The sequence below is a fragment of the Oryzias melastigma genome, linkage group LG4 (assembly GCF_002922805.2).
Source record: "Oryzias melastigma strain HK-1 linkage group LG4, ASM292280v2, whole genome shotgun sequence".
NCBI lineage: Eukaryota > Metazoa > Chordata > Actinopteri > Beloniformes > Adrianichthyidae > Oryzias > Oryzias melastigma.
In genome coordinates this window covers 28,440,010-28,460,913 of record NC_050515.1, presented here as the reverse complement: position 1 = coordinate 28,460,913, position 20,904 = coordinate 28,440,010, and the positions used below count along the sequence as shown (strand labels likewise).

The window sequence follows — 20,904 nt, the reverse complement described above, 5'->3', positions numbered from 1 at the left end:
TGAATAATAAAAAAAAGCAGGAATATCATTCCAGAATAAATCAACTTAACCCTTAAATTACTTTCAATATTTTACTCTCTATAAAAATATATTTTGTCAAAATTATACAGGTGAAAATAAGCGCAAGATGACATCGGGCCATTAATGACAATAAAATAAAATGATCTGATCTCGACTTTGACACGTGCATTAGGGCTCTTCACACACACACATGTTGCACTCGTTTAAGCGCCAAAAGCTGCTGCGCTCGAGCCTCTTTCAGGTGACCTTGCAGACCACCAGGTGCTCCATTCTGACAGCGCGCGCCGGCAGGGCTGCAGGAGGCGGAGCCGCCCGGCAGGTGTCTGAGAGGAGAGGCAGGGATTATCATCAACGCCTAATTGAGTCATTAGGAGTAATTAAGGCGCGCGCGCGCGAGTTTGTGGGCATTGGCGCGACTTTGACACGTGGAAACTGTTGCTTTAACCACACATCCTGCAAAAAAAAAAAAAAAAAAAAAAAAAACGCGAGTGAACATCAGCCTCATCAGTTCCTTCCTTTTTGACACCTGCAGAAACGCAAACAAACAAACAAACAAACAAACAAAGCTGGACCACGTGAGGGTCAGAATCAGGCTAAGGAGGAATCAAACCCACGAGGTCAGCATCATTTTCTCAACGCCCCTTTCCCCCTCTGGCCTAAGGCTGGATGTTATGTTTTGCTTTTTGTACCCCCCTTCCCTTCCACCCAGGGCAGCCCCTCTAAGCATTGTGGGATATTTTCTCCTCCTTTAATAATTCATCTGCACATAATATAATCCGCGTGAGGTGAGAGGGGGGGACAGCCCCCCGGAAAGCCTCGGGACTCGACATGAAGGTGGATCTCTTCAAAAGCATCCGTGCTCCGCGCGGAGGAGAGAATTCCGCGCGCGCGGCCGCGGCGCACGCGGGGATGAGACGGAGGGCAAGAAGAAGAAGAAGAAGCGAGGTGAACCCACCTGTGATGTCTTTGCTCACGCTGACGAAACCAGAGGCTGTGAGCTCTTTAGAAGCCATGTCTGCTCCTCTCTCCTGCCGCCTCCCCTCTTCCTCTCCTCCCTCCCCCCGCTGGACCTCTCCCCCTCTCGCTGCTTCCTCCTCCTCCTCCTCTTCCTCCTCTCTGTCACAAAAGGACAGACAGGATTGTCTCTCTTCTCGGCATTTCAGGGCAGCAGCAGACTGGCTGAGGCTTCCTGGAAGATGCTCTGTGAAGAATGAGAGGCTGGATGTGGGAACAGGAGGTGGAGGGAGGAGGAGGAGGAGGAGGATGAGGAGGGGAGGCGGGATCACGGAGACATAATGAGGCTGCTGTACTTACCTGTGAAGACAATGAGGCTGTCATGTACAGAGAGCAGATTCTAAACTGTTATAGTGTGAATGTTTTCCAGTATTCACACTGTAGTGATCCTGTTTCTATTTCTTATTATTCCTCATTATATTATTTTTTTATTAATGAAAACTCCATCACGCTTTCAGCGATTTCAGCAATCTTGGTATCATTCAGCTCATTAAGGACGGTTCTGAAGATTTTACTCAATTTGTGCAATTTTTCAGCCCCATGAAAATTAATGGCTATTTTTTTATTTCAGCAAATTCTTCAATTTCTGCAATTAAAAACATTTACCATCTTCAGGAAATTCATACAGGTGAAGTTTTCCTTGTATTTCTTCAAGATAATAAATTAAATGTGAACAACCAAACAAGAATGAGTGTCATATCCATTCACATTAATGATGAAGTTCAGCTCACTGTTGTTTTTCCACATCAGAATAATCCAAAGGGAACATTCTTAGAACATTACTGTACAGTCATGAATCCAAATCTAAATTTCTTAAAGGTTAAAGTAAGACTATACGGCTCCTTCTAGGTTTTGATCTGTAGAAATGGAGCCTAAATGTCTCTTTTACTGTTAAAGGACTCCTGTACTAAATGCTCCTGAAGAATCATTTGTGTTTCTTCTTTTCACTCTGATGGTCTTCATCTGTTTTAAAAAGTTCTGACTCTGAGATTTGACACACATTTAATAAAACTTCATAAAGTAATGGTACCTGTGCAGTAAATAATTTTCTTGTTTGATGGAGCTTGGACAGTTTGAAACATTGAAACACAACGAGGAACCAAAGAAGGCAGGGATTATGCTGATTGGATGAAAATATCCATATTCCTTCATGTCAAAAAACTTTCAATTAAAATGATGGACTAACATCACCATCCAGTCAGACATGTGTCATAGTGTCTACCTCGTGTCAAAGTCAAGGCCCGGGGGCCGGATTCTCCTAATCCCTCCAGATCGTTTCATTTTATTGTTATTAACGGCCCGGTGATATATTGTGCTCATTTCTAACTTATATCATTTTGACAAAATATATTTTCATGGAGACCAAAATATTGAAAGTTATTTAAAGTTTAAGTTGATTTATTCTGGAATAATATTCCTGTCTTTTAATTATTCATAAATATGTTGAAAGGTTACAGTTTTAAAGTTTTAAAAATAAGCATTCTGCTAGATTTTAGGACATTTTTGGCACGTGCTAGGATTTTTTTAGGCTATTTTGGTCTTTTCCTAATATTTCAACTACATGCTACCTGTTTTGGCTAAGCAAAATTTTTTTTTTTAATTTTTTTTTTTTTAGTTTTTTAGGTTAATTTGACCTTTAGCTAATTCTTTAGCTGGCTATCAGCTTCAGTGTTTTCAGCAATCAGCACTAACATCTTCAGCAGCCAAATTCACCTTACAGCATTCACACTAGCATTATCGCAGGTAATGATATATATCTAGTTCATAATTATGTTAAAAGTTACATTTTTTAAGTTTAAAAATGTATGTTTATCCTGTTCGGCCCGGACATTAGATGTGCATGGATTTTTCCCCTGTACGACTGAGTTTGACACCGCAGCAGTAGATCAAAGAACAAACATTGGAGCTCTGGTGATTCAGGTTAACTTTGGCTAAAAACATATTTAAAGGACTACTACAACGCTTATGTAGGTGAATGTAGTTTAAAAGACGATCAGAGTGGGACTGTGACACTTTATGTTTCTTCTAATTTGATATTTTTTTTTTTTTTTTTTTAGTGAGTAAAACACAAGATAAGAACACGAGACAGGGTTCAGTGAAACAGGTTTTTTGACACCTGTATGTGAGTCTGAATAAGTGGACCTGAATCAAACCTCATGTTCACTTTATCCCACTGGGGATCCTCTTTTTAAAAGTCAAATCCATAGTTTTTCCCTTCATACTGAGGAGGGTCAGGAGTGTGTTAGCTTAACCATTCTGGCTAAGACGTTCCAGCTGAACTGCAAATGTCAGCCTGCTGGAGGCGCTACAGGAAAGGTCATGGGATCAGTGAAGTCATTAGGATTCATCCTTGGGGGGGACGTCTGCACAAAACGGAGCTCCAGTTCTTATCAGAACGTTTGTTGTGTTACACAAACAAAAGGAAATGAAACAGTCAGATCATGCTACTTTGCATCAAATCAGTTGGTGGTTGAGCAGGAGACTCGTGTAGGAACTGGATGATGATTTGGTTTTATGGTTTGGGGATTTTCAGCTCTCCCCCTCAGACGGCTTGTTATGAGGTCAGCAGAGGAAGGAAACGTCTCCACCAAGATGACCATCTCTGTTTGTGGGGTTCTGTGACAGTCACTCCTCCGCACAGATATCATCACTCTGCTGCACAGCAGCTAAAATAAAGCACCTCGTGTGAAAAATAGCTGCTGGATCTGGGGAATATATGTGTATTCCACACCAGAAAAGTGGCATTTTATTTATTTATTTTTCCAGGAGTTGCAGAGGAGGCGCACAGCTGCTCCTGGACTCCTGAATAGAATGAAGACCATTCTGGTTCCCTCGCTGCTGGGTGAGTTCCTCGCACACCTACAAGAGACCGACTTGATGACTTGGCATCCGAGTCTTTTAAAAATCCCTTCTGCTGTCAGAGCAGAGCTGATGTAAGCCCAAAGCTGGGCTCCTTTACTGTAGTCGGTGCAGATAACTGTGGAATAACTCGTAAATTTCCCAGCTGCAGCTGGGACTGTCAGTCTGTGCTAAATGAAAATGATGCGCAGCAGCCAGAACGGAAACTGGGCTAATGGAAGTGATTGGGATGAGGCCGCCGAATCGTTGCGTTGGCTATTTTGTCAGTGACAGCCCTGACTTATGTGGACATGAACCGAAGCAGCACTGAGTTCTACAGTGTGGCAGGAAAATACAGCGAGTAAGTGTGCATTCCTTCCTCTCCCATGGGGCAGGTAACAGTCTAAACAGCCTCATTAAAGAAGGGGAAGCAGCCGTCTCACACTAGAGGCTACGGGGGGCCATGAGTAAATCTGAGGAGTCAAATTAACATCAATGTTCTTGAATATTTAGCATGTCTAGGGAGGGAAAAACAGGTCTTATTTTTACAATGCATACTTTCACACTTTCAATTGATGTATTGATAAATGTTACATTTACTAACTAAATATTTAGTTAGTAAGATAAATATTACATTTTGAGCTAAATATTAATTCAAAATTATATTTTTAGATTAAAAACGAAATATTTAATTTTATGCAGTTAAATATTCAGTTTGCACATTAAATAATAATATCTAATCTAAATATTGTTTTCCAAACTAAACATGTAATTTTTGTAAGTAAGTATTTAGAATGTAAAGTTATATTTATATAAATAAAACTAAAAACTAAATAGTTAGTTTTAAACTAAATATTTAGTTAAAAACGAAATATTTAATTTTATGCAGTTAAATATTCAGTTTGCACATTAAATAATAATATCTAATCTAAATATTGTTTTCCAAACTAAACATGTAATTTTTGTAAGTAAGTATTTAGAATGTAAAGTTATATTTATATAAATAAAACTAAAAACTAAATAGTTAGTTTTAAACTAAATATTTAGTTAAAAACGAAATATTTAATTTTATGCAGTTAAATATTCAGTTTGCACATTAAATAATAATATCTAATCTAAATATTGTTTTCCAAACTAAACATGTAATTTTTGTAAGTAAGTATTTAGAATGTAAAGTTATATTTATATAAATAAAACTAAAAACTAAATAGTTAGTTTTAAACTAAATATTTAGTTAAAAACGAAATATTTAATTTTATGCAGTTAAATATTCAGTTTGCACATTAAATAATAATATCTAATCTAAATATTGTTTTCCAAACTAAACATGTAATTTTTGTAAGTAAGTATTTAGAATGTAAAGTTATATTTATATAAATAAAACTAAAAACTAAATAGTTAGTTTTAAACTAAATATTTAGTTAAAAACTAAATATTTAATTTTCAACATTTTTAGTTTATAAACTAAAAAATTAGAATGTATTTAAATATATAAGTAAAAACTAAACATTTATTAAAAAAAACAAAATATTTGGTTTTAAACTAAATACTTAGTTGAAAACTAAATATCTAATTTTAATTAAATATTTGGAATGTGTCTAAAAGTATAGTTAAAAACTAAATATTTGGTTTTTACCTAAATATTTAACTCCAAACTACATATTTAGATCGAAACTCAATATTAAATTTAAAAAAACTAAATTAAAAACTAGTTTTGAATTAAATATTTAGTTTAAATCTAAATAGCTAAATAGCTAAATTTTGCTTTTTTTACTAATATTTTTTTTTACTAAATATCTAGCAAGAGAACTAAATGTTTAACTTCAAACTAAATATTCATGTACAAAACTTCAATTTTTAGTTTGGAAAATACATATTTAATTTAGGTATAAATATTTAATGTGCAAATGAAATATTTTAGTTTATATTTAATTTAATACAATTAAATATTTAGTTTGTAAGCTATATATATAAAATTTTAAAATAAACATTTAGCTTAAAATTAAATACTTAGCTTGCTAACTAAATATTTAGTTAGAAAATGTAATATTTATAAAAACATCAATTTAAATGGGGGAAAAGATGCTTTAGAAAAACGAGACCTGGCTTTTCTCCTAAAACATGCTAAATATCTGAAAACAATGGTGTCAAAATTTTACTTTCCATATTTATAAATGGCAATCCGTAGGAGGCAGTTTGAATGTTGGAGCAATATTCATTCATTCATTCATTCATTCATCTTCTTGGCCGCTTTTTTTACCTTTCGGGGTCACGGAGGTGCTGGAGCCTATCCCGGCTACTGATGGTCAAAGGCGGGTTCACCCTGGACAGGTCTCCAGTCTGTCGCAGTGTTGGAGCAACATTTCTCCTGAAAAATTCAGCTTTTCCGTTTCTAATCAAAGTGTTGTCTGGTACATCACTCACAACAAGCTGTGTGTTTCTGTGTTCCAGGTGTGGCTGCGTCTATTCTTCACGTTTTTGCCCTTGAAGGTACACTGTAAAAAAAATATTGTACATTTTACAGCAAAAAACTGTCAGAGTTGGTTGCTCGAATTTCACCGTAAAAAATAAGGTGTTACTTTAAACATTACAGTAAAAAAAAAACGTTTTGCTTTATTTTTTCACAGCTCTTATTGGGGAACATTCCTAATTTTTACTGTTAGTTGCAATGTATTAACCCTTAAAACATACAGTGTAACACTGAAAAATGAGCCGTACATTAATTTCTACAGTAGAATACTGGCAGCCGAGGTTGCCAGAATTAAAGGTAATAATAAAAGTTTTAAACATGACTTTAAGGAAGTTACCAGTCAATTAGGCTGTCATTGTCTTTTTTTCATGATTATGGTTGCTAACTGTAATGATTTACAGTTTTTCTCTGTAGAAATTACTGACATTTTTACAGTGTAAATAAATTAGAAAACTAAAGAACTAAAGAACTTTGTGAGAAAGGTATAAAAAATCCAAAATGTCTATTTAAAAATAGGACATCCTCAGAAGTCAGAAATTAAATAGCCTTATGGTGTTTTTGTTAGACATAGAAACTAAAATTTTGATTCTTCATTTGTTATTTCTGCATAGCAGAGAGCAGGGGTCTGCTACCCCTCTACTCTGGCTCTGGTTGAAGAAAAATACAAACCTTTTAGTTTAAAAAAGTCACTGTAAAGTAAAGTTAATAAAAAGTAGAATAACTTATCACTCTGTGAGCCTCCAAAACACAGTAGCCGTAGTGGTTCCATAATCGAGAACTAAACATTTTTGGTTTTAGAAAATTAGATTTATGAATTTATGTCTAAGAAGCACCATAAATGTTCAAAAATATATATATTTTTTCATTACTGCTCTACCTACCAGTAGATTTGCTCCATCGAGATGATCCTATGTGACACAGGAAGTCTTTTATTTTGAAAGGAACTCAAGTTAAAAGTTATAGTGTTTCATATTTGGGACATAAAAATCTATTTTCTCTTAAAGTTTGCTTTAGTTATGCCAAACAATAATAGCGTATTTTTGTTTCTCATAAAAATACCAATAACATAAATGCAAAGTCTTATTTTCTAAAGGATGTGTGGCTCCTACTGGGTGGCGGTCACTGAGAACGGCCCCTAAAGAGTTAAAGGTTGCAGACCCCTGACCTGTAGATATGATTCTTTTTTTTCCCCCAGTGACTTAGATAGGGTTGACTACTAAGACTAAAGAGGACGCCATAATGGCGTCTGTCTGCCTTTCCAGATCCACCTGTACTCATTGTGTCTATGTGGCCTCCGGGATCAGAAGTCTACATTGGCGAGAGTGTATTTCTTCACTGCAGAATGGCATCCAATTCCTCTTTTGGATGGACCTACCTCTGGTACCGGGACACACCCCACACCGCCTCCACTCCAAACCTCAGACACTCGGTCTCCGGGGACAGCTATTCCATCACGGCGGTAAAAGAGGAGGATGCAGGCAGTTATTGGTGCAAAGCAGAACAGCCAGAGAGCAACGTCACAGCTGAGGGGCAGGTTGAGCTCAAAGTGTCGGGTAAGAAGCTGTAACTGGATCCGTTCCTCCGGGTAATTGTTTCTAACCTGTATGATTTTTACAAAATATATTTTTATGGAGAGTCAAATATTGAAAGTTATTTAAGGTTTAAGTTGATTTATTCTGAAATAACATTCCTGCCTTTTTATTATTTATAATTGTGTTAAAACGTTATGGTTTTACAATTTTTAAAAATTGGCATTTTGCTAGCTTTTTGGAATATTTTGGCATTTACTAATATTTATTTAGCCTATTTCAGCTATATGCTAGCTGTTTCAGTCAATTTGGGCTTCCTTAAAAGTTTTTGAGGCTGTTTTGGAGTTTGTATCTAATATTTCAGCTACATGCTAGCTGTTTTGGCTAATTTAGTCTTTTTTCAGTTTGTTGTGCTATTTTGAAGATTTACTATTTTTCCAAGTACATGCTAGCTGTTTTGGCTAACCTAATTTTTTTAGGTAATTTGGCTTTTAGCTGGTTATCAGCTTCACTGTTATGAACTATTAACTTCAGGGTTTTCAGCTATCAACTTCAGTATTTTCAGCCATCAGCTTCAGCATTTTTCGCTATGAACTTCAGCATTTTCAGCTATCAGCTTCAGCATTTTTCAGCTATCAACTTTTAAGTTTTTAGCTATTAACTTCAGCGGTTTCAGCCATCAGCTTCAGCATTTTTAGCTATCAATTTTCAGCATCTTCAGCTATCAGCACTAGACTCTTCCATAGCCAAATTCAGCTTACAGCATTCCCACTAGCATTATCACAAGTAATGCTATATATCTAGTTCATAATTAAGAAAAGTTAGAGTTTCAAAGTTTTAAAAATTTATTTTTTTTCACTGTGATTAATAAATGTTTATCCTGCTCGGCCCGTGACCTAATGTGTGTTTTGGATTTTGGCCCCTTGAACGATTGAGTTTCACACCCCTTCTGTAACAGATGACAGTGCATAGAAATACTTGTAACAGCCATTGGGAGTGTCTTCAAACTGCAGGAACACATGCAGAACCATCTCAGAATAAAAGATAAACATCCACCTTGGACCAACATAAAATTGTGCTTCTCTACTCTTTCCACAGAAGAGGCCCCTCCCTCACTGACTCTGACTCCTAACACCAGGCACATCTTCAAAGGGGAAAACCTTTCTGTGCAGTGCCCCACATCTCCCACAGGCTGGGAGCTGAAGCATCTTCCTGCAGTCCATCGTAACAGTACCACGGTAAATCAGAGAACACCGTGTCCTCCACCAGGAGGGGCTGTTTGCACAGAAAAGTCTGGCGTCTGGCTCCTCACAGCCAGCAGCGGGAGCAGTGGACTGTACTGGTGTGAAGGTGCTGGGGGTCGCAGTAATGCTGTTAACATCACAGTGACCTGTGAGTCTAACTGATTAACACAAACTGATTCTGTTCATTTTAAAACAATCACGACATCTGATTGTTTGATTGACAGATGGCAGCATCCTCCTGAAGACTCCGGCCTTGCCTGTACCCGAGGGGGGTGAAGTGGTTTTGTTCTGTCAGTTCAGAACAGAAAATCAAACTCAAGCGACATTTTTCAGGGACGGAATAGAAATCGGGACTTTCAATTCTTCCAGCTCAGATGGAGCTGTAACTCTCACCATTGGGGAGGTGAAAATAACAGATGAAGGATCCTACAAGTGTTCGTGTTCAGACAGGAAGATGGAGAGTTCAGAGAGCTGGCTGTCGGTGTCACCTGACCGAGGTCAGTGGTGTGACACATGTCAAAGTCAAAGCCCGGGGGCCGGACCCGGCCCTTCGGGTAATTCTATCCGGCCCTTTAGATCATTTTATTTTATTATTAATGGCCTGAAGTTATCTTGTTCTTATTTCTAACTTGTATAAGTTTGGCAAAATATGTTTCTATGGAGAGTAAAATATTGAAAGTTGCTAAAATGTTACAGTTTTAAAGTTTTAAAAATTGGCATTCTTCTAGCTTTTTGGACTATTTGGAATTCTACTAAGAATTCTACTTTTATTCATGTTATTTGGGAGTTTAGCTAGTATTTCAGCTCCATGCTAGCTGATTTGGCTAATTTAGACTTTTTTTCAGTTTTTTAGAAAACTTTTAAGTTTAGCCATTTTTTTCAGCTACATGCTAGCTGTTTTGACAAACCTATGTTTTTTCAGTTTTTAGGCCAATTTAGCATTTAGCAAATATTTCAGCTGGTTATCAGCTTCAGTGTTGTCAGCTATCAGCTTTAGTGTTTTCAGCTATCAACTTCAGTGGTTTTAGCCATCAATTTCAGCATCTTAAGCAGCCAAATTCAGCTTACAGCATTCACACTAGCATTATCACAGGTTATGCGATATATCTAGTTCATAATTATGTGAAAAAGCTACAGTTTAGTTTTAGAGTGTTCAATAAATGTTCATCCTGTTCGGGTCGTGACCTAAGCTGTGTTTTGGATTTTGGCCCATGTGCGATTGAGTAGGAAGCTTCTTTAAACTAACCTGGAATGATGAGATTCAGCTTTAGAACTGTGTGGATCAGTATTTACAGAGATTTGTCTTGTTCTTCTCTCCACCAGGTAGCTGGAAATGGTTTGCCGTGTCCTCCATCATAGTGCTTCTGCTTCTCATTCCTCTCATAGTTTGGATAATTTACCGTAAGAGGTGAGATCCAGTATGCCCTCTGTACAGTCTGACATAGTAATCTGATGGTAATCTGTCTTGATTCCTGACTAATCCGACCATGTGATACCTCACTGATTATCATGTGTTCGTTTGAAGGCAGCAGATGGTTTTCTGTCGGAGCTGCTGGCCGCTCACGAAAGGCGTTGTCCCATCAGTGCCTCTGCCTGAGACCAAGCAGGATGTGACAGAAGTGCAGTGGGACCTGTCCTGGATGGAGATGACCACTCTGATGGACAAGCAGATCTATCCCGGCTCTTAAGGGAGCTGGCCTGTTCGTGCTGACAATAAACAGTCCGACCGATCTGTCCGACTGTTTTATCCTCCATTTGTCTGCTGCTCTTATCTCTGTGTCCTCTGTTCAGATCTGTGCTGAGGACAATTCAGACCACTGTTTAGTAGACTGCTTCAGAAAAGTGGTAAAAGTTCCTTCACTCTTTAACAAACTCCAAAAAGGAAGAAAGTGCTTTTGTTTCTATTCTTATTAATGAATACTATCAATTAAATTATTTAAGTGTGCTAATCAAGCAGGCAGCTAAAGGTCTAGGCATGACCTAAAGCCTAAGAGAGGTTTTTGGGTTGTCTGGGTCCATGGAGGGTCGTAGAGACGAATGGTTGCACCTTAAAGGGAGCGCAGGTGTGAGGCTAGTACTACAACATTAAAGGGTAACCAAACATTGAAAAATGACAAAATAAAGGTAGTGTCACAGAGGAGAGGATGTGCTGATTGAAACTATACTAAATAAGCAATAAGGAAGTCTTTCAAATTGAAAATACAGAAAATTCAAAAGCAGTCAAAAACTGAATTTTTGACCCAAGGTTTCAAAGGGTTAAAAATATTTAAATGTACAATTTTAGGTGTGATTTCATACTATGATTATTGCAGATAATGACATTACATTTCTTATTTGAGTTTTTACATTTTTGTGGGATCCAGGAGTCATGTACTGCAATGCATTTCTGAAACATTAGACGTACCAGATAAAGAGATTCATTTAGAACAGGGGTCCCCAAACTACGGCCCGCGGGCCGGATCAGGCCCACCTCCGCATTTGACCTGGCCCCCCCAACGTCCATGGACGTCAATAGCTCTTCAGCTCTTTCAGCTATTAAAATATTCAGCTCTTTTTATGCTAGTTGTCTAACAGTTTTGGCATTTACCAAGGATTTCCAGGCTATTTTAGGGTTTAGCTAATATTTTAGCCACAGGATAACTTTTTAAGCTAATTTAGGATTTTTTCAGTTTCTTAGACTAATTTGGAGCTTAGCTAACGTTTTAGCTACATGCTAGCTATTTTGGCTAAATTACATATTTTACCAGTTTTTCCGGCTAATTTTAGCTTGTATTTCAGCTACATGCTAACGGTTTTGGCTAATATGCTCTTTTTCCAGTTTTTAAGGCTAAGTTTTAGTTAGCTAATACTTTGGCCTCATGCTAGCAGTTTTGGTTAAATTAGACATTTTAACAGTTGCTTTTGGCTAAATTGCCATTTAGCTAATATTTCAGATACATGCTAGCTATTTTGGCTAATTTTGGCTTTTTCTCCTTTTTTAGACTATTTTGGAGTATAGCTAACATTTCAGCTACGTTTTAGCTGTTTTGGCTAATTTAGATTTTTTTCTTTTTTTATGCTAACTTGGCATTTTGATAATATTTCAGCTAGCTATCAACTTCAGCTATTTCAGCTTCAGTGTTCTTAGTTATCCATTTCAGCATCTACAGTGGCCAAATTCAGCTTACAGCATTCACACTAGCATTATCACAGGTGATGCTATGTATCTAGTTTTTTAAATGTTTTAGTATTATTTTTTTCTTTGAAGATTATAGAAATTAATAATTATTAAAATTTTGGCTATGTGTGCCTTTCTTTAAAACCCTAAATGTTTACATTTTTTCTGAGATTGTTACACTTTTTCTGTTAGCTAACCGACCCCGGACCCCCATCAGAGAAGAAAACAGTTATGTGGCTCTCACAAGAAAAAGTTTGGGGACCCCTGACTTAGAACAACAGTAAAAAGTCATCTGTAATATGTACACCTGGAGGGAAGTCACTTAAAATGAGTCCTCTGTAGATAAAATTTGACATTTTGGCTACTATAGTCTTGTTTGGAAAAACATATTCAAACAAAAATGGAGGATCCCAAGCTGGAAGCACGAGGGTGATGTAATTACAATACTTAGTTTTGTTGGAGACAGACTGTTCTCATCTGCAGGGAGAATTCAGTTTAAATGTTGCTCAGTAATTTCAATTAGATGGATTTTATAGTCCCCAGTAAAGCCTCTGATAGCAGTCTCTCCTGATCTGCTTGCACTTCAGAATCTTCTCTTTGTGGTCTTGTCTGAGCAAAACCAAGTATCCCTGAAATGTCTGCTGTCAAATTCTGGGTCATAAATTCAAAGATGGTTTCATTAGTTTTCAAAGTGTTCCTGAAGGGTGGACATGGAAAGTCTTGAACTGTATCCAGAGGACCTGGAGAAGTTAAGGGTCAGCTGGTTGTCATTATTTGTGCTGATCTGAAGATGGGACAGCCAACCCAGAACTTTGTCAAAGCTGCTGGTTGTTTTTCGCCGTATATATGAGGAGCCAGAGATAGACGGTGCTGGAGTTGCTTCTTTCACTGAAAATGACAATAACGGTTAAGGTAAAAATGTGTTTGAGTGTGTAACCGCAGAAATCATCACCTTGAACTTACAGTCAGGTATCAAGGCATCCATGCTGCTGGAGAGGAACTCTGTGGATTTCAGGATTTCCTGATCCAGCCTTCCCATAGCCTCATTTATTCTGGCTTTAATTTTCTCCTCCTTTTCTTCTCTGTTCTTTTGACCAGCAGTCCACTCGCTGGATTCGATCTGACCACCAACTGGAATTTGTTGCATAAAAAGCTGATAAAGCCTAGTTTTATTTATGATTATAGAACAATAGGACCTGAGGGTGTAATACTCACAGAATGCTTCCCTTTTAGAGCATGATGGGGTCTCGTACAGGTCCTCTTGCAGCTGGAGGAGAGTTGTTTTGAAGTCGTTCATGAGCTGCAGCTCTCTCTTCCTGTACTCTTTTTCCAGTCTTCGTTTCAGCACATTCTTCAGCTGAATCCTCCTGAACTTCTCAGAGATTCTCATGTGGACATTGTCCATGTTGGGGCAGAAGAGCTGGCCTTTGTTTCGCGCTACCATGTGCTCTATCTTTTCAAACAGCTTTGTGACCTGGCTCCGGTCCGAGTTCCTCGTGTTGTTCATGGTGTGGTATCTGCTTTCACACATGTCCACCAACCAGCGCAGAGAATCTTCTCTTTCGATGTGCTCTTCGATGGATTTGTTTGGTAGTTTATCTCCATGAGTGAACAGAACCAGTGTGTGTTTCCAAATGCTGGCATCAAAAAGGTCGACGTGCCCCTCCAGGCTGTCTCTCTCTGTTTTTGTGAACTTCAAGTCCAAAGGAACCACCAGGAGAACAGCATGAACTCCTTGTTCACTCAGGGACAGACTTCGGACTATTTCTCTGTCCATCTGCTCTGTACAGCACGAGGACTCCCTCCTCCACCCAGGTGTGTCAATCACAGTGACCTGTCTGCCACCAACCTCCCCCTCTTCCTTCCTGCACTGCTCATCCCGACCTGAAGAAAAGACCTCTCTACGCAGGATGGAATTTCCCGTTGAACTCTTTCCAGAGGACCTCTGCCCTAGCAACACGATCTTCACCTCTTTCAGCTTGTTCGGGATTCCTGAGGAGAACATAACTTACATCATCTGAGAGTCTGATAGAGATAAGCAGAAATACTATTGAGTAAAAAAAAAAAACACCTTTTCTTTAACGAACATCCACGTGATAATGAGCATCAAGTGAAACAGGAAACACATGTTCCTTTGATGCAATAAATCACCAACAGTAACTATCTGTAAGTCATCTAACACTTTGGCATGTTCAGCTTCTGATCATTTAACCCTTAACATTAGTTTAACACTTAAAATGTATAACTTCTAAATTTCTTGATTTTTTTTGCTGTAGGCAAAATAATTAGGTAAAACAAGGGAAATTCATTTTTTAACAAAACCAACAAAAAGCTATTGGTCTATTCTATTCTAGACTAGTCTAGTCTAGTCTAGCGTATTCTAGTCTAGTCTAGCGTATTCTAGTCTAGTCTAGTGTATTCTAGTCTAGCCTATTCTATTCTATTCAAGTCTAGTTTAGTCTAGTCTTGTCTAGCATAGCATAGCATAGCATAGCATAGCCTATTTTAGCCTATTTTAGCCTAGTCTAGTCTATTCTATTCTAGTTTAGTCCAGTCTATTCTAGTTTAGTCTATTCTAGTCTAGCCTAGCCTTGTTTTTTCTTGTCTTGTTTGTCTGCTGGGATGGCTCTGGTCTGCACTCGATTCACCCTCGTGGTCCAGATGACCCGACCCTTACATTGATGTGTGATCCCTCCATGATAAAGGTGGACAGGGTTTTATGTCTGCCACGGACACCAATGAAGATAAAAGATCCTTGAACAAAATGTTCAGGTAACTGTCTTGTGGGATCCAGATGAATGTTAACCGACCTTGGATAGAACAAGGGTTAAGCAAACCATACCAAGACCAGCTTGGAGAGATGGGCTAAAGTAGAGCCTGGATTCTGTGCCAGGCATTACTGGTGGTATCACACAGTTACACCTTCCACCTTCTTTCTAGCGCTGCATGACTCAAAAACCCACCTGTAAGGACGTTCCTCTGGGCCTGGACTTGCTTCTGCCTCCGTATGGCTCCTTCTTCCACACACTTCCGCTTCCTTTCAAGGCTCATAAATGTCTGCTGGTCCGGAATGAAAGGCTGCCATGCATTCACAGCCACAGTCCCGAGGATTTTCTCCAGCAGCTCTGTGACTTGTGTGTCTCCGTCTGTATTTTTGTTATTAAAAACATGATATCTGTTTTCACACTGTTCAACCAGAGACTGTAAGGCCTGCCCATCGCCTTCGCCTTCAATGATTTCCTCTATGCTGCTGGATCCCAGCCAGTCTCCCCTGCTGAACACTATGATTGTGTGTTTCCACACTGCCTCTCCGAGGAGCTCCACATGCGAGGTCACTGCATCCAGGATTTTGGCGTTGAAGGCCGTGTCTGCGTCTATCACCAGCAGGAAGACGTGGGGTCCGGGGGGACAAAGAAACATGCTGCGCAGCATTTCGTCTTTGACCGTCTGGGAGGTGTCCACCGCAAGGAAACCTTTCCACCAACCAGGAGTATCAACCACAGTTACTTCCGTTTGGTCCACAGAGCCGTGCCGAACCACCGACTGCACTGTTCGTTTTCCATCATGGTCTTTGCAGCCCAGGATGGTGTTCCCAACAGAGGTTTTTCCCACTCCTCGGCTGCCCAGCAGAACTATCTGGAGTTTGGGGATGGTCCTCGCGTTTCCTGCTATCAGACCAAACAGACACTGATTAGGTGTAGCACTTATAGTTTAAATGCCCGTTATATACATAAATATTTGATTTACAATTAAAAGCCCTACAATCCCAACCAGTAAGGCCAAGTGGGCCCCATGTGTTTTCAAAGTGGGCAGAAAATGTCGGAAGTTTCCATGGTGGCCCCAACTGTCTTTTCCCAAATTGGCTTTAGTAGGGACTCAGTGGGTTGGCTCGTTATGCTAGTCAGCCGCCCTGTGAACAGCATAGTGTGCTAGAAGCTCTGCTGTATCAAGCTAGCGAGCTAGCTATAACATGCTGGCAAGCTCCGCTGTAGCATATTACCGAGCTCCTCTGTTGCGAGCTCCACTGTAGCATTCTAGCGAGCTCCTCTGTAATGACCTCCTTTGTAGCGAGCTAGCAAGCTCTTCTGTATGAAGCTAGCGAGCTCCGCTGTATCAAGCTAGAGAGATCCACTGTAGCGAGCTCCTCTGTATTGAGCTCCACTGTAGCAAGTGAGTTCCTCTGTATCCAGCTAGCAAGCTCCGTTGGAGCATGCTAGTGAGCTCCTCTGTAATGAGCTTCTCTGTAGTGAGCTCCACTGTAGCAAGCAAGTTAGCTCCTCTGTAGCATGCTAGCAAGCACCAATGTAGCGAGCTCCAACGCTGCATGCTTGTGAGCTTCACTGTAGGATGCGAGGGAACTCCACAGTAGCATGCAAGTGAGATCCTTTGTAGCGAGTTAGCAAGCTCCTCTGTATCAAGCTAGCGAGCTCCTTTGTAGCGAGCTAGCAAGCTCTGTTGTATTGAGCTAGCAGACTCCTTTGTAGCGCAAGCCTCATTGTATCGAGCTAACGAGCTCTGCTGTATCGAGCTAGCAGGCTCCTTTGTAGCGAGCTAGTGAGCCTCATTGTATCGAGCTAGCGAGCTCTGCTGTAGCGGGCTCCTCTTTAGCGAGCTAGCGTGCTCTATTGTTGTGAGCAACCCACTGAGTTCCCATTTAAGCCAGTGTGTGCAAACACAGGTGGAGCCACCACAGAAACTGCAGACAAACCCATGTGGGGACCACTTGGCTTTGCTGACTGGGGTGTTTTGCTGAGAGAACGTTATCCCCAAATTTCTGTTGAAATTAGAGAAAATAGTTTAGTGATCTGTGCACTTATATAAAAATAATCACTGTGTGCGTGGATCGACCATGCGCAGCTTTTGGTAAATTGCCATCACAGCTTGGATTAGAATCACAGTAAATACCAAGAATGTTCTATTTCTAAGAATACACCCGCCCAAAGGCAAAAACACATTGAACAAACACAGAGAACAGGTTTGACAGATTTCTTTGATGGTTTCAGATAAACGTGAAGAGCTCTAGGGGTATTCTAGGATGTCTGTAGTTCCTTGTTTCCTTTTCTACCTGCTCCTGCACCATGAACTGACTTTAATGAACTCTTTGTTTTCCGTTCAGACATTAACTGATCATTTCTCAGCACTTTTCACCTTGAATGAGTTTCAGCATCCGTTGTCTCTCTTCCTCAGTTCTTCTTTGTCTCTCTTTCGCTCTTGCAGCCACCTCCTCTTGCTTCTGTTTGATTGTCTTAAGAATGCGCTTGTCTGCTTCGTAGTATTTGCCGTTGTTGTTCCTCACCATGTCGTCAATCTTCTCCAGCAGCAGAGACACCTGAGATGAGTCTTCTTCGTCCTTGTTGTTGAACATATGGTACCTGTTCCCACACTTCTCCATCAGCCACCTGAGAGCCTGTCCTTCACTCTCGATGTGTTCTTCTATGGTCCTCTCAGCCAGGAAATCCCCAAAAGTGAACAGCACCATGGTGAACCTCCAGGCGTGCTCTCCCAGGAGCCTCATGTGCTCCTCCACGGTCATCTTTTGCTCCCTAGAGAAAGCAGAGTCCACAGGGACGACCAGAAGGAAAGCGTTGGGGCCGGGCGGACACTTGGAGGCGTTCAGCCTGAACCTTTGCTTGTCTCTCTGTGGGACATCAGAGAGGGAGAGAGAGCTTCTCCATCCTGGAGTGTCCACCACCACCAGCTTCCTGCCCCCCACCACCCCCTCCTTCATTTCAGAATGGGGCGTCCTGATCCGGCCCCAGTCGAACTTTTTCCCCCTCAGAATGGTGTTAGCAGATGAGCTCTTTCCTGCCCATCTCCCTCCAATCAGCACCAGTCTGACCTCTGACAGGACGGGGGTCTTTGTCGCCGCTGAAACACAAAGATTATTCATGAAAAAACATTTGTTAACCTTAAGTGGCATTTCAACAGGGTTGTTTTATTCAAAAATACAGCAGCTTTAAAAAGTAGCAACTCTTCCAATTTTTAAAAAGAGCAAAGTTTCACTCTGATCATCTGATGATCTATTGTAAAATGTTCTGTTGATTAGGATTATGCTGTCTTTGGCCAGAATAAAAATAAAATAAAACTACGTTACTTTCTAGGACATAGTTTTTGCAAAAATGTAGGAGTTAGTTAGTAATTCATCTCCGTCAAGGAGGGTAGTCAGACTCAATTTCACAAGGGAGCAAGATCCAAAACACACTGTAGGTCACGGGCTAAACAGCATAAACATTTACTGAACACTCCAAAACGTAATTTTTAAAACTTTAAAAACATACATTTTTAACATAATTATGAACTAGATATATAGCATTACCTGTGATAATGCTAGTGTGAATGCTGTAAGAAGAATTATGCCTCAGAAGATGCTAGTGCTGATAGCTGAAGATGCTGAAGTTGATAGCTAAAAACACTGAAGCTGATAGCCAGCAAAAATACTATCAAAATCCCAAATTAGTCTAAAAAATGAAAAAAGAAAAAAAAAAACTTGGGTTACCCAAAACAGCTAGCATGTAGCTGAAATAAACTCCAAAACAGCCAAAAAAAATCTTATTAAATGCCAAAATAGTCCAAAAAGCTAGCAGAATGACAATTTTTAATACTTTAAAAATGTTACTTTTTAACATAAATATGAATAATAAAATGCAGGAATATTATTCCAGAATAAATCAACTTAAACCTTAAATAACTTTCAATATTTTACTCTCCATAAAAATATATTTTGTCAGAATTATACAAGTTAGAAATGAGCGGATCAGAATGGAGTGGAGCAGGGAGCCAGTTGTCCGCCTAGTTTGTACATAATAAATACAAGTTTTTTCAAACAGCATTTTTTTGTCCGCTCCTGATTCAGGATCATTAAATAAATTAATAGTTTGAAATGTAGTTTTTAGCTTCATTTTCTTATATTTATTTCTCCATCATGAGAGAAATGCTGCAAAAACATGTTAAGAACCCAATCTTCTTTGCAGTGGGTCTTTTTAATACTCTCCTTTCGATAGCTACAATCTGACAAACAAGAGCAAAGTGACACAAATGAAACTTTAAAAACTGTTTTTTAATTAACTCTTATATAAACTCACAGGACATTTTACAAGTAAACACAACCAATAGAAAAGGAATTATTAAGACATGCAAGCAAACGCTGACAGTATGCAGCACATCGGATCATATTGCAGGAAGCTGTTTTGCATTGCTTCATTATTAGCTCAAAGCTAAACTTTATTTTACATAAAAACATAAAAATGTTGTTTTTTACGTTGAATACACCCACATTAGAACCTGCAACTCAATGAGGAAAGTTTCACTTTGCAAAAGAACATTTTGCATTTACACATTTACTGCTATTATAATAAACTTGTTCCTTCTTCTCAGGAAGAATGTTGTTTTTGTCTGTTTTGACGGGAACTCTGTCAGCTTGTCTTCCTCGAACTAAAAAGAAATCTGGTCTGACCGGTTCATCCTTTTCTTCAGTCTATTATATACTGACTTCAAGCTGTGCAGCTGCAATGCAAAACTTTCCTGGGATGAGCTGATTTAATCTTAAACTAAAAAGCTGAATTAGTTGCAATTGTACTGAAAAAAACTGTTTGCTTGTTTTTACTAGTTAAATCTACAGGAAAACAATGTTTGTTTGTTACTTTATAGAATCACACTCGTGCATATATTTCATTAAAATATCCTGCAGTCAAGTTTCTTTGTTAACCTAAGTAAATCATTCTTTCAGTTGATAGAGAAGCATTGCACCGTTTGTAAAGAACAACCAAACTCCTGCAGCAAAGCCAGAAAAAGAACTTCGTTGCATCATGCAAAATACATGTGTAAAATGAACTATGCACTTTTCAAGTATCTATATGTAAAAATGTTTGATGCAGTTTTGACTGCAGACACAAGTTTTAGAGACACTACAGACATTTAACAAAGAAACCATTATTGTACGCTGGAGCTAAATATCGACTCACCAACTGCATCATCCATTTTTCCTTTCGGTGTCTTTTCTTTTTCCATCTGTGATGTTCAAACTCCTGTGAGGTCTGAGCGAAGGTCAGAGCAGATGGATTCTGTCTTCATGACAAAAGAGAAAAGACGGAGCTCTCTCTCTGTGTATCAAAGCTGCAAGTTCAAGAATGTGGTCTAACCTGTTAAACTCAGACAGGTGTCGCTGTGCTCGCCAAAACTCCTGAAGTAAAAAGAAAACAGCACTGATATCAAAATCCTCAAGACCCAAATGCTCTATGAAGACTCTAGAAATATTTCTTCCTCAAAAGCACGATGATTTGAGAGTTTCAAAGAAAAACCTCTAAATCTATTTGAAACAAAAGTCAGCTGTTCTGATGATTGCATCTCGAATTGTTTTTTAAAGGACAAAACACATTCCTTAGATGTCTTTTACAAAAAAGGTACAGAGACAAATGTATCATCAAACAAAGAAAAAGTTTAAAAGATACAGGAGCTGCTAGTGCAGTAACTTTGCAGACTCCTGCAGGACAAGCAGCTGTGAAAGAGCCAACAGGCTATTCCACACTCCTAATCCAGGATCCACAGACAGGCTTGACTGAGGGTTAAACTTCTGTAACATCACAAATTTGAACCAAGAAAGAACAACACCATGACTGGGAGGGAAGGAAGATG

General features: G+C 39.1%; 3 protein-coding genes across 7 annotated transcripts in view; 1 reads left to right on the top strand and 2 right to left on the bottom strand.

Moving 5' to 3' along the window:
• Positions 1–1,548, bottom strand: part of LOC112137004 (capping protein, Arp2/3 and myosin-I linker protein 3) — a 49,850-nt gene extending 48,302 nt beyond the window's left edge. For 2 of the 3 annotated variants that reach the window (XM_024259093.2, XM_024259094.2), the window contains exon 1: positions 977–1,547. In XM_024259093.2, the coding sequence (XP_024114861.1) occupies positions 977–1,034 (58 nt within the window). In that variant the 5' untranslated portion in view covers positions 1,035–1,547. Of the gene's footprint in view, positions 1–976 lie in introns of all 3 variants that reach the window. The other variant, XM_024259095.2, reaches the window with a different exon arrangement.
• A 2,186-nt stretch (positions 1,549–3,734) lies between these two features.
• LOC112136997 (hemicentin-2) lies at positions 3,735–10,868 on the top strand. Of its 2 annotated transcripts, XM_036211685.1 has the most exons (7): positions 3,735–3,877; positions 6,325–6,363; positions 7,606–7,896; positions 8,971–9,264; positions 9,341–9,613; positions 10,440–10,524; positions 10,642–10,868. In XM_036211685.1, exons 1-7 carry the CDS (start codon positions 3,847–3,849, stop codon positions 10,802–10,804), a joined length of 1,176 nt encoding a protein of 391 aa, XP_036067578.1. In that variant the 5' UTR covers positions 3,735–3,846; the 3' UTR covers positions 10,805–10,868. The 2 variants fall into 2 exon arrangements, with proteins under 2 accessions (XP_036067578.1, XP_024114851.2); XM_024259083.2 differs by lacking the exon at positions 3,735–3,877 and having other exon boundaries at positions 6,347–6,363; positions 7,685–7,896.
• Positions 10,869–12,270: 1,402 nt separating this feature from the next.
• Positions 12,271–20,904, bottom strand: part of LOC112137038 (GTPase IMAP family member 8) — a 13,925-nt gene continuing 5,291 nt past the window's right edge. Inside the window, exons 2-8 of one of the 2 annotated variants that reach the window (XM_036211683.1) lie at positions 20,412–20,452; positions 20,235–20,337; positions 17,422–18,141; positions 15,237–15,941; positions 13,489–14,265; positions 13,237–13,404; positions 12,271–13,161 (exon numbers count right to left, since the gene is read on the bottom strand). In XM_036211683.1, coding sequence (XP_036067576.1) covers positions 12,953–13,161; positions 13,237–13,404; positions 13,489–14,265; positions 15,237–15,941; positions 17,422–18,141; positions 20,235–20,280 — 2,625 coding nt within the window. In that variant the 5' untranslated portion in view covers positions 20,281–20,337; positions 20,412–20,452 and the 3' untranslated portion in view covers positions 12,271–12,952. The remainder of the gene's footprint in view (positions 13,162–13,236; positions 13,405–13,488; positions 14,266–15,236; positions 15,942–17,421; positions 18,142–20,234; positions 20,338–20,411; positions 20,453–20,904) is intronic. The other variant, XM_036211684.1, reaches the window with a different exon arrangement.

Excerpts from the sequence above, each read along its gene's own strand:
- LOC112136997 (XM_036211685.1), top strand. The coding sequence starts at position 3,847 with ATGAAGACCATTCTGGTTCCCTCGCTGCTGG. Across the intron at positions 9,265-9,340 it reads TGTTAACATCACAGTGACCT|ATGGCAGCATCCTCCTGAAG; the intron begins GTGAGTCTAACT and ends TTTGATTGACAG. Across the intron at positions 9,614-10,439 it reads GTCGGTGTCACCTGACCGAG|GTAGCTGGAAATGGTTTGCC; the intron begins GTCAGTGGTGTG and ends TCTCTCCACCAG.